The 11,500-nt window shown below is 50.6% G+C and overlaps 1 protein-coding gene across 1 annotated transcript; it reads right to left on the bottom strand.

Annotated features, from left to right (window-relative positions):
• Positions 1 to 328: 328 nt before the first annotated feature.
• DNPEP (aspartyl aminopeptidase) lies at positions 329 to 10,908 on the bottom strand. Its single transcript, XM_069104496.1, has 15 exons — positions 10,678 to 10,908; positions 9,923 to 10,016; positions 9,719 to 9,807; positions 9,496 to 9,609; positions 9,055 to 9,180; positions 8,692 to 8,822; positions 7,718 to 7,793; positions 7,473 to 7,580; positions 7,183 to 7,260; positions 6,695 to 6,778; positions 2,285 to 2,445; positions 1,930 to 1,969; positions 1,335 to 1,436; positions 769 to 936; positions 329 to 480 (listed from the first exon to the last, which is right to left on the bottom strand). Exons 1-15 carry the CDS (start codon positions 10,681 to 10,683, stop codon positions 430 to 432), a joined length of 1,428 nt encoding a protein of 475 aa, XP_068960597.1. The 5' UTR covers positions 10,684 to 10,908; the 3' UTR covers positions 329 to 429.
• Between the last annotated feature and the right edge of the window lie 592 nt (positions 10,909 to 11,500).

Genomic DNA, 11,500 nt, shown 5'->3' on the forward strand with positions numbered 1-11,500 from the left:
GCCCTGGAAGGACACAGCAAGGTTCCTTGGATGGAAGGAGGAAGGAAAGAGAAGATTCTGCACAGACAGGGAACTGGCATGAAAGGCATCTTTGCCCCACTCCTGAGGAAAGAGCTCAGACATGGATTGGGAGTGGGGTACTAATCCCACATGCGGCTGGTCCCAACCACCTCATCCCTCGTCACCGGCCCTCTTCTGGGGTAAAGGCAAGGGATCAGAGCCCCCTTTCCTCAACCCGCTTTCCTTTTGGCTCCTGCCCTAGTCCTATCATCCCAGGGACTCAATCCTCCAGTGCTCCCCTGGCTCAAAAAACCTAATAGATCAAGAATGAATGAAAAATTCATTTTAATATTTCAATTCTGAGTCAGGTGAGAACTGACATTGTAGGCTTAATGGAGTGAGGGAGAGAAGACAAGCTCCTGAGAGATCTCAATCAACTGCAAAACTGCGGCTCACAACAGGAAACAGCTCGAAGAAGCCCTGCATTGGGACAAAGGGGGTGACGTAGCTAGGTGCTAGGGGACAGCAGACAACCCTCCCTCATGTCTTCCACTTTCTTTCCCTTGATGCCCCCTTAGAAGACTGGGGCTTGGCCTGGGGCCCTCAGCCTTGGGAAGGCTGAGCTGGTCTTCTGTATGCATCCATGGTATCACCATGGTGATCAGCCTCGTCACTTAGTGGGATGACGTTGCCCCAGCAACCAATCCCTGGGTCTGGAGACACAGCTGCCATGGTGAAGTGGATAAGGGAGGGCAGAGGAAGAATTACCTTAAAGAGAGTGAGGGTCTGCAACACACTGGAGGTACAGGCCATCTCACGGATGGAGTGCATGGCCAGCTGGGGGCTGCCCAAATCGAGCACCCGCAGCCCCAGACGAGAAGCCAGGATAGGCCCAATGGTCGAGCCACAGGGGGAATCATTCCGAACCATGAACTCCTGCAGACAGGAAGGGGTGTCTATGTGAGTATGCATGCAGACAGCAGGCTGAGATGTGAGGTCTATCAGTGACTTAAGACTTCTGAGTCACGGATGGAGGAACCACCACACACGTGGACCCTAGAGTGACGCGGATCTCTGATCTCCGCAGGAATACCGGCTTTGCCGTCATAACCTCCGGAGGCAAAGGGCCCAGGGAACATCTAATGACATTTGTTAACCCTAAGACAAGTGCAGTAACTGGAACACTATGTGTCACTGAGGACTGGGACACGTGCTGAGGTTGTCCCTGTGTGATCGAGGAGACCAGTAACTTTCCATGTAGGGCTCTCTACTGGGATGTTACCCACAATGGGGCTGCCCCTTCCAAGTTAGAGGCCTGGTGCCAAAAAGCTCACCTGAAGGGGCACCCCAACGCGGGCAGCCACTTCTCGGATCAATGCCTCGGAAACAGCATTGGAAGCGTAGCGCTGTTTGTTGTTCACCTTGATCACAGGTCCCTGCGTGGAGTAGGAGGTGGGAGGGGTAGAGGAGATGGGGAAAGAAAAAAAGGGGACACAGAGTCCCAATCAATCAATCTTAATCAACACCGTTAAGTGCTCCTAGAGGGAAAACCAGGGTAGGGAAGTCGATGGAAGAAGATGGGATTTGGGTGGGAGATATGGTCCTGAGGTGGTGTGGGAGAGGGAAGGGAAAGACAGAGGCTGAAGAGAAGTGGGGTCCAATGTCAAGGGGAAAGAGGGCTGGGAGAACAGGGAGGTTTGGGAAGGGCATATACAGGGCCTCAGTGAGAAAAGAGGAGGCCTATAGAGCCTGGAGAGAAAAAGACAGGGTTCGTAAGTAGGGGAAAGAGACTTTTGGAGGAAGAAACAGGTGGGTGATCAGGGGGAGGGGAGTTTGGGTGGGAAGTGAGGGGAAGGATAGGGCCTGGCAATGGAGGCGATACAAATCCTTTTAGAGGTCCAGCTGGGGTTGGGGAGGAAGGGTGATTACCTTGTGGAAAAAGGGTCGGTGGTTTTCTTCATGTTTATCCCTAGAGGAGAGATTAAATGTTCCACAACCTTAAGCTTAGGTTTACTATTAGGAAATCCTAGCACAGAGCTAACCTCAGAGCATCCAAATTATATCATATTACCTCTTAATCATCTGTATTGTATTATCCCTTAATAAAATGATTTGTCCTGTGAAGTTTGGATTCAGTCAAAGGGCCACAGGTTCCCCATCCCTGGACTAGATGCTTTCCCACCAGCAAGGGGACCCAAGACCACCTGTCAGTCACTTCCAAACAGCTAGAGAAGGCAGGGCCCAAAATAACAGCCCCAACTTTGGTGATGGAAAGGGGACTCACTGGTAGTTAGGGTGCACAGCATGGGCCATGTCGGCACTGATCATGTAGGATTTAGGCATGGCTTCCTCAAACGCCGTCACATTCTGGGGTGATGCTGATATACGACGAAGCACCATCTCCGTCAGCAATGACTCTGCCCCCTGTGCACTCTGGGATCCGACCTAGGGGAGTCATGGGGGTTCAGCTCAGGAACAATGGGCCAGTCTGGGGCTGAGGGGGCCGTGGGGTCCCTGCCCAAGGGAGGTTCCTAAGGGAGATGGAGCAAGGCCCAGATCCTCCCCCATCTCTACCCCACTCCCAACCCTGAACAGCCATGGTGGGGGGGGGGAAGGAAGTCCATTTGCTCAAAGTCCCCACCCCAGGGAATGGCTTCATCCCCAGCTTCACGAAAACTCGGAGGCAGTTTTTCTAGGAAATGACGTAGTCATTTCCAAGAGAGACAAGGCATTTTTTTGTTTATACTGTTCACCTGGCACTTGCCTATTGGTTCCTATGTTGGTAGCAGTTTGAAAAACATTATAATTATTAAAAATAATTACATATATAATTATAATTATCACAACTAATTCAATCTCCCTCACTAACCCCACCTCGCCCCCTAGAATAGTGCTGTACTCATTCAATAAGTACTTGCTGAATGAAACACTGCTCTGCTCTCAAAGGACTTACAATTATGTCCCTTGGTGCCACCATTAGAGATAGAATCCTTTCTCCCTCCCAACAGGTGACATTTACTGGGCACCACCTAGGGTCATGGTGCTATAACTGGCCTTGTGATACAAAGGAGAAAGAGCTGAAAAACATGGGTCCAGCCTCTGAAGGGTTTACAATCCAGCTGGTGAGAGAGTCGTGGTGTAGCGTAAAGGACTTGGAACAGGGAGTCAGAAGACCCGAATTCAAGTCCCAGAAGAGACAGCCCTTCTCTTTGCCAACACCAGACCCTCCCCTTGGGCCCTTGGCCCCATTTCTTATCTTCACCATCAACTTGATCCTTTCACCATCCCTTCCCTCTTCATAATTTTCAATCTTTTCTTCTAGGGGGGTGGGGGGGGAGAGTGGGTGTGTCTTCCCTTGGTGCCTAAAAAAATACGCAGGCCCCCACCCTCTCTAAACCTTCATTTGATACTGTCAAGTCCTCAAAATATCATCAAACATTGGTGGTTTCCTCCTTTTCACAGCCAAACTTCTAGGAAAAAAGCTGTCTATATTCACTGTCTGCACCCTTTCCCCACTTCCTCTGCTTTGCAGTCTGGCTTCTGTGCCCCCTCTCTGACTCTCTCCAGAGTCTTTGTTACTAAATTCTCTCCTCATGCTTCTCCCTTCTTGACCTCTCTTTAATTCTGACAATGCTGACCACCCTCTTTTGGACACTCTCCCCTTCCTTTGGTCTTCATGATACCGCTTAGTTGTGGGTCTCTTCCTTCCTGTCTGATTTATCATTCTCAGCCCCTTCTGCAGGACCCTCATCCATGCTCCAGGCTTTGGTCCTATCTGTACCCCCGGGTGGGGCACCTAGATGTGGTAGATGGATCCCAGGACTTGAGTTTGAATCCTGCCTCAGAACCTACTAGTGACCCCAGGCAAGTAACTCAGCCTCTCCACCTGTAAAATGAAGGAGTCGGACACTCTGGGTCTCTTCTGGCCCTCAAGTCTATAATCCCGAAGCTTTCTCTGGAGTCATCTCCACTTACGCCTATACTCTTATCACCTGTCCCATGGCTTCCACGGGCATCTCTACATGTGGAGCCCTTATCTCTCTTCTGAGCACCAGTCCCAGGTCTCCACCTGTGCACCAGACCCCTCCAGCCTAGAGGTCCCATCGGCATCTCCAACTCAACAGGTCCAAAACAGAGCTCCTCTTTCCCCCAAATTCTGCCCTCCTCTTAACTCCCCAGTTTCTGTGGAAATCCCTCCACTTCCTCTGGTCTGAAACCCTGGAGACGTCCCCACCTTCATATCCATTCAGTCCCTAAAGTTTATCGGATCTACCTTGTCAGCATCTCTCAATTCCATCCTATTCTCTCTACTCTCACCACTTTACGTATGCCCTCAAAAAATCAGCTCTTGCCTGGCCTCCTGTAAGGATCTCCCCTTGCCCAGCCAGCTGCCAAATGGACATCCCTGGAGCGCGTATCTCAACACTTGACCTTCCTACAGAAGATCTCCTGACTCTGAACTTTTGCACAAGCTTACCCTCATGCCTGGAATGCTCTCCCTTTCTCATCTCTTAAAACCTCTAGCCTAAGACTTAACTCAAGCATGCTTCAAGAGATCTTTCCTGATTCCGAGTCGATGGCTCCACCCTGACTCAGCGCTATTTACTTAGATTTTATTTTATTTCTTCCAATTACACATAAAGACAATTTTTTTTGGAGGGGAGAAGGCAGAGGAATTGGGGTTAAATGACTTGTCCAAGGTCACACGGCTAGTAGGTGTTAAGTGTCTCAGGCTGGATTTGAACTCAGGGCCAGTGCTCTATTTACTTTGCCACCTAGCTGCCTGACAATTTTCAACATTCATTTTTTGAAAGATTCTGAGTTCCAAATTTTTCTCCCTCCCTCCCTTCGCTTCCCCTCCACAGACGACAATCAGTCTGCTACTTACTTATACTTAGTGTGCCCTATTCTCTCCTCATGGTGTAAGCTCCTGGAACACAGACTGATTCACACCTGCACTTATTAGCATCATGTCTGACAGAGAACAAGCGGCTGATAAATGCTTGTTGGCTGAGTGAACTTTTCCACCTCAGTGCACTCAGCCATACAACAGAGATGGTAATAACAGGCATTATTCATCTTATAAAAAGGTAACAGGCACCTATTAAGCATCTTCTATATGCCAGGTGCTTTATAATTATTATCTCATCTGGTCCTCACGACAGCCCGGGAGGGGGTGTGGTAGGTGCTATTATCACCTTCATCTTACCGACAAGAGCAGATAGAGGTTAAATTAATTTGGGGAGGGAGGGGGCTAGTATTTTACGGATAAGGAAACTGAGGCAGAGAGAGGTTAAATTATTTGCTGGGAGGGAGAGGATAGGTGATATTATTACCCCCATTTTACACATGAGGAAACAGACAGGGGTTAAGTAACTTGCCCAGGGTCAAATGGTCAGTAAGCCTCTGAGGCCAGATTTGAACTCAGGTCTTCCTGACTTTAGATCCACTGTATTATCTTGATGCCACCAAATTGTGAGGATCAAACAAGATACGATATGTAAAGCACTTTATAAACTGCCCCTATTGTTATATATATACACACAAACATATATGTGTGTGTATATATATATGTATACACACACATACACACACATGTAAAAACTAATCTCTCCTGGTCCTATTTATACAGGATGTCCCAAAAGTCTCAGTACAGTTTTTCACCAAGACTTCTGAATCATGCTGCTAGTGTCTGAGGCAGGATGTGAACCCATGTCTCCTGACTCCAAATCTAGCATCCTTTTTCTACACTAAAACTCTTGTCCCAACTGGCTTGTAAACCTTTCAGAGGCTGGCCTTCATCTTAGACTCCTTTGCTATCCCAGGGGTGACCACAGGGCTCTGATCCTAGATGCCCAATCAATGCTGACTGCTGCTGAGGGATGGATGAGTATTCGTCTCCTATGGTGTCATGAGTGATGTGAGGTTGGGAACCAAGTCTTTTATACATTCAAAAACCATCTGGATGAAAGCTATGTGCCAGGCACTGTTCTAGGCACAATGGGGGAAACAAAGGAGCTCTGAGATCTAGCCCTTGCCCACAAGCACTGAGTCTAGTCTAGCAGTGGCTGGGAGGGATGGAGACAGAAAAAGAGAAATAAAAAATAAGGGAGGAGAGAGAGGCTAGTAGGGAAAAAAAGTGTATACAGAAAACTATGACCCAAAGAAAACTCGATCTTTATTTTGGGGGTCCAAGTCTTGGATTTCATCAGTATAGGGAGATTCTCTCCAGATCAACACCTTGCTTGTAGCCTGGCTTCAAAAGTCTCCTGGGAGCAACCACAGTTCTAACTAAGATACTGAATGATTTGACCATGGATTCAAGAAACCAGTTATGTGTCATGGGAAGGACCTGAATTCAGGTCTTACTGGCCACCTGTCTACTAAGGAGCATTGCCTTTCCCAGGGCAAAATGAGAGAGAAAGAGAGAGTGTGTGTGTGTATGTATCAAGGAAGGCTTCCTAGAAGCAGGGTTTGAGCTGGGCCTTGAAGGATGGGTAGAAGGAGTCTAGGCAGAGATGGGGGCTCTAGGTAGAGCAAATAGTGGGACCTACCTCTTCCCATCTCCAGCCCTTTCCGCAGGTCCTTGCACAGAACAAATGCTTAGAAGATGTTTGTTAAGAGGGATGGACAGGTGCTTCCCTGCTCCCTGACCTCCTCTCCCCTCCCTTTCCCATCTGGCCCCGGATCTCACCTCCTCGTGGTCATAAAGTGCGATCATTCGAATGTGAGGTTCAGAGGCAAGGGATGCTGGGGCTGAGCAGGAGTCGATCAAAGCCTTGGAGTGGAGACAGAACCAGTTGGGCCACAAGTATTTTCTAAGTGACTACTATGCTGCTGAGCTTTGTGCTGTATTTTTAAAGGAAAGGTGACTTCTGCGGCCAAGGTGGCTCTCTCCCTTGCCTCTGTCACCAAGGCCGTAACAACTGGGGCTCCTGAAGCACACCAACCATCTCCCCACATGCTCCAACCCACCCCTCCTTAGCATCACTGCTGAGGAAAGGGTGGAGGATACTGCTGGGGGCAGCCCCCCAGATCCCTCCCACATCCCCTCAAGGGTCTGAGACAGAAACGTCAGTCTTCCTGTCTGTTTGCTCTAGTGAACTCCCCCCATGTGTCCAAGGCTTTGTGCCACGGGGATAGAGTAGGGGACATGGGTCTGCCAAGTCCCCAGTTCCACACCTGCAGGGCACAGAAGCAGCTGTGCAGGTTGTCCAGCCGGGGGGCGAAGATGAACTCGTCATAGGCACCTCCCAGGACCTGGAGAGATGGGATGGTTAACTTGGGCCAGCCCTCCTCCCTCCTCCCCACAGTGCCATGCTTCCTCTTATCCTTAAGAGGAAAAACTCCTCCTGTTCTTTGTTCTACTCACTTAACCTCTGAGCCCCCCCGGGGTTCAGTATCTATTTCTACCATGCAGGGCTGAGCCTAGGGCACTGGCTGGGGATGAAAGGTGGTCCATTCTCCCTCACCGCAGGCTGAGTGTCTGCGAGACACAATTCCATTTCCAGGATGTCCTCGGGGCTCTGCCCCAGCTGGGCAGATAGCAGAGACATAAGCACTGATTGATGTCGGTCCATCTACAGGGAGAGGTACGAGTCAGAGAGTGGTCACCTGGGGACACTTTATTCCAAGACTGCTCCATGCTCCCCCTCTCCCCCCAAATCCTCCTATTCCTTTCCTTCTTGCCCTCCTCAATGCTAGTCTTCTTTCTCACCTGGGACGTAGGAGACCCTGAATCAGGCATCCCCTTCTCCAGCTCCTCCTGGACTGCTGTGGCCAGAATGGGTATTCTGCAAGGAGGTGGGAGACAGGCTAGTGTGGGAGGCAGTTCCTTCTGAGGACAGTAGAATGAGGGAGGGAGGGCAGGGCAAGTGCCTCTAAATTCAAAGGTCTGGATTTTGCTGACCCTGCCCGTGCCTCCTATTACAAATGCCTAAACAGCCCTTCATCCTTCATTCATCTGATCTCTCTTGTCCTCATCCCATAGATTCCCAATCTATGGACCCTGGGGGGTAAGGGGCCCCTCAGAGTTACTGCAAGGGGGTCTGGTTTATCAAATGACTCAGTAGAAAAATAATCAAATTTAGTGTAGAATAAATGACATCTCCACATAAATATATATTATTGTAAGGCATTGTGATTAGTAACAGACTTCAGTAAAAGCATTACAGAACTCACAGTGGCTTTTTGTCATTATTGGTTTTCCTAAATGGGATCATCATGTGGACATTCTCTTTTTTTTTTCAATTTTTTTTTTAATAGCAATCAGGGTTAAGTAACTTGCTCAAGGTGACATGGCCAGTTATTTCTGGGTGTGGTGCTGAGTATCTGAGCCCGGATTTGATCCAGGTCATCCCAACACTGGAGCCAGTGCTCTTACTCACTGAGCCACCTGGCCGCCCCTAAGCAATTGGGGTTAAGTAACTTGCTCAAGGTTACACAGCCAGGTGTTTCTGGGTGGGTGCTAAGTGTCTGAGCCTGGGATTCAATCTCCAGGTCTTCTCAACACTGGAGCCGGTGCTCTTACTCGCTGTGCTACCTGGCCGCCCCCACGTGGACATTCTCATACCCCAGACCAAGCACCGCCAAAGCTGGCACCGCTAGCATCCCTAACCCCCTCACCCAGCTGGCCTCATCCATCTGTAACACTCCCCCCCACCAGTCCTCCATCCCTAAGCCTTTTCTCACAAATGGCTCTCAGGGTTGGGACCGAAGTTCTCATTGACGGTCCGATGAAGATGGATCGCTAAGTGTGGGATGCGCAGTATTGGCCTCTCCACGTGCACCAGCCGCTGCTCAATCTGGTCTGAGGTAGGATTCTGTAACCAGCCAGGTAACAGGTCAACCCAGACCCCACACCCTTCTTCCGTGTGTCGCCTCCCAGGGCCTCAACTAGGCAACTTAAGCTTCCAATCTTCTGCTTCGCTGAGGCCTGAACCACCTCTCTAGAATCCCCTGAACCTGGAGGCTCTAAAGGGTCTCTCTAAAGGGGATGCTGTAGGCATGGGGGGATTCCCACTTCACCCCAAGCACCCTGGCTCCAGTCCCTACCTTAATAATGACTCGTCCAGCCAAGGTGAGGTCACGGTCAAACCAGGTACTCCAGATGCCACCCCCATAGGTTTCTACACCAACCTGCAGGAAGCCTGCCTGGTTCCGGCGGGACCTACGCTTCACCTGGAAAGTACATATTCTATCAGGCGACAAAAAAGACCTCGTTTTTGCCTCAAGTGGATTATTCTGCCTGGGGAGACTGAACATGTACAGGAAAAATGATGTATATTTTATAAAGCAGGATAATTACTGATGAAGTATAAGAGTTCAGGGGGCATAGGAAACAAAGCCCCTCCCCCAGGGTCTCCAACCTTATGTCCTGGTTTTCCTCTCTCCCTCCCAGCTTCTCTCCCTTGGTGGTATGTCCATGGGTCCTCTCATTCCATCTCAGGACCCTGAGCTGGGGCCCCAGAGCAGGACCCCCCCAGATTTCCATACCCGAAGGGAAGGGCTGTCCGTGTGGGCCCCAATGAGGCTGAAGCCATTGCCTGGGGAATACAGGCCCCCCACTGCAAATGCGATGATGGTAGAAGAGTTCCTGGTCACAAAATACTAAGGACAGAAGCAGGAGGAGTCCTTAGTGTGATTACTTAGAAAATGTCCAGTTCCATCCTCTCCTCCCACGTCCACACGCATGTCCCCGACCCACAGCCCTCCATACCTTGCGTTCAGGCTGCAGGTCCCATTTCTCTGTTTCTTTGAGCTCTTGGAAACCGGCCTGCAGGAGACGGCTTCGACACTCTGCCACCACTATAGGGGGGAAAGGGCACCTCCATCACAGAGGCCTGGGGAGTGGGGGAGGGGAGGAGGGGGCTACAGAACGGGGCTCAGGTCCCTCTCTTCTGCCAAGGGCCTGGCCACTTACCATGAAAGGGAGAGGGTCCTCGGTTCACAAACTTAAGCAGCTCTCTGGCTGTGGCCTGAATGGCTTCCTTTCTGGCTATAGATGTTACTGAAGCCTGGGAAGGCAGAGATTCAGACTGCATCCCCCTCCTGGACCCAGGACCCTCTGCTACAACTGCCCCTCGAATCTTCACTCTTCTGGAGGCCTGCTAAGGCCATGCCTTTCCCTGCCTCCAAGGCTTCAGCCTCCAGGGTGGCAGCTCCTCCCATCCTGTATCCCCAGCACCGCCCCCTCCCCATGCCCAGCCCAGATCTGACTCCCAGGACCTGAAACTTTTCGACTTCATTTCCACCCTGCTGGGCCACTTTTCCAGTCCCCGCTCTCAATCTGGGCTAACTTCCCGGGCCCAGGACTCCAAGTCCCAGTCTCAGTCTCCTTGCCCCGCCCCCGCCCCCGCCTCAGCCCAGGCAGCAAGCCTGGAGACTCCTCTATCTCGCCCAGCCTCCACACTCAGAGACCCCTCCCCCTTCCGGGGTCCATCCTCTCCGATCCCGATCCCCGGACAAGGGCGCTTCCAAGCATGCAAGAAAGGCGAGGCTACCCCTCCCCTGCCCGGCCTCGCAAGGTCAGGACCCCGTTCTCAGCCCAGCTCTGGCGCTTTCCATTTCACTTTTGCCCGCAGCCCTATGGCATGGGCGGAGTGGGGTGGAACTCCCAGACGCCTGCTGGGGAACGCAGCGGGGGTTGCGGGGGCGCTCAGGAGGCTCCCACCTTACCTGCATGACTTCTGCCTCCGGCTTTCCAGGTCCGGCCAGAACTCTCCCCCCGCCTCTTCCCGGGCTCCAGCCACAGCTACCGCTCCAGCTCCGGGCCCCGCCCTCCCGTTCCCAGCCGGGCAGCCCGGAGCCCTCTGCTGCCTGGGAGGAGCTAGGACAGCCCGGCGTCGGACCTCCCTCCAGCCCCGCCGCAGGCCGGCACGCCGGGGGCGTCCCCGGGCCGAGCAGTGCGCGGGCGGGGCCTCCTGGAGCCGGCGGGCGAGGCCGCAGCCACCTTTAGGCGCTTACTGGCTACCGGGTCCTGAAAGGGAAACCGAGGGCGGGGCTGATTTACTCTAGAAGCTTCTCCCTCAGTTACTTATTTTTAAAAATAGCTTTGTTTTTACAAAAACTTCTCACCGTTCATCTAGAACAGATTTTCAAATATTTTCTAGTTTCTCATCATTTTAAAAAATAGATACTGGATACACGTTTTTAGTTTCTCACCATTTATTTTTAAAATTAATTTTTAGTTTTTTAAGTTTTCTACCATTTATTTTTAAAATATATTTTTATTTTAAAATTTCTCCCAATAATTTTTAAAATAGTTTTTAAAGTTTCTTACCAACTATTAAAAAATTTGTTTAGTATTTTATTTTTCTCCAGTTACATGTTCATCAACTATTTTTAAAATTTATTTTTTAAATTAAATTTTATGTTTACTCTTAGTTTACATCATTCATTGCCACAAGATTTTGAATTACAAATTTTCTCCCCGTATTTCCCCCACCCACCACCCCAAAACAGCCATCCCACTGTATACCCCCTCCCCCAATCTACTCTC

Source organism: Petaurus breviceps, unplaced genomic scaffold, assembly GCF_028583685.1.
Source record: "Petaurus breviceps papuanus isolate PSGF00001 unplaced genomic scaffold, PetGlider_PUasm1.0 688, whole genome shotgun sequence".
NCBI lineage: Eukaryota > Metazoa > Chordata > Mammalia > Diprotodontia > Petauridae > Petaurus > Petaurus breviceps.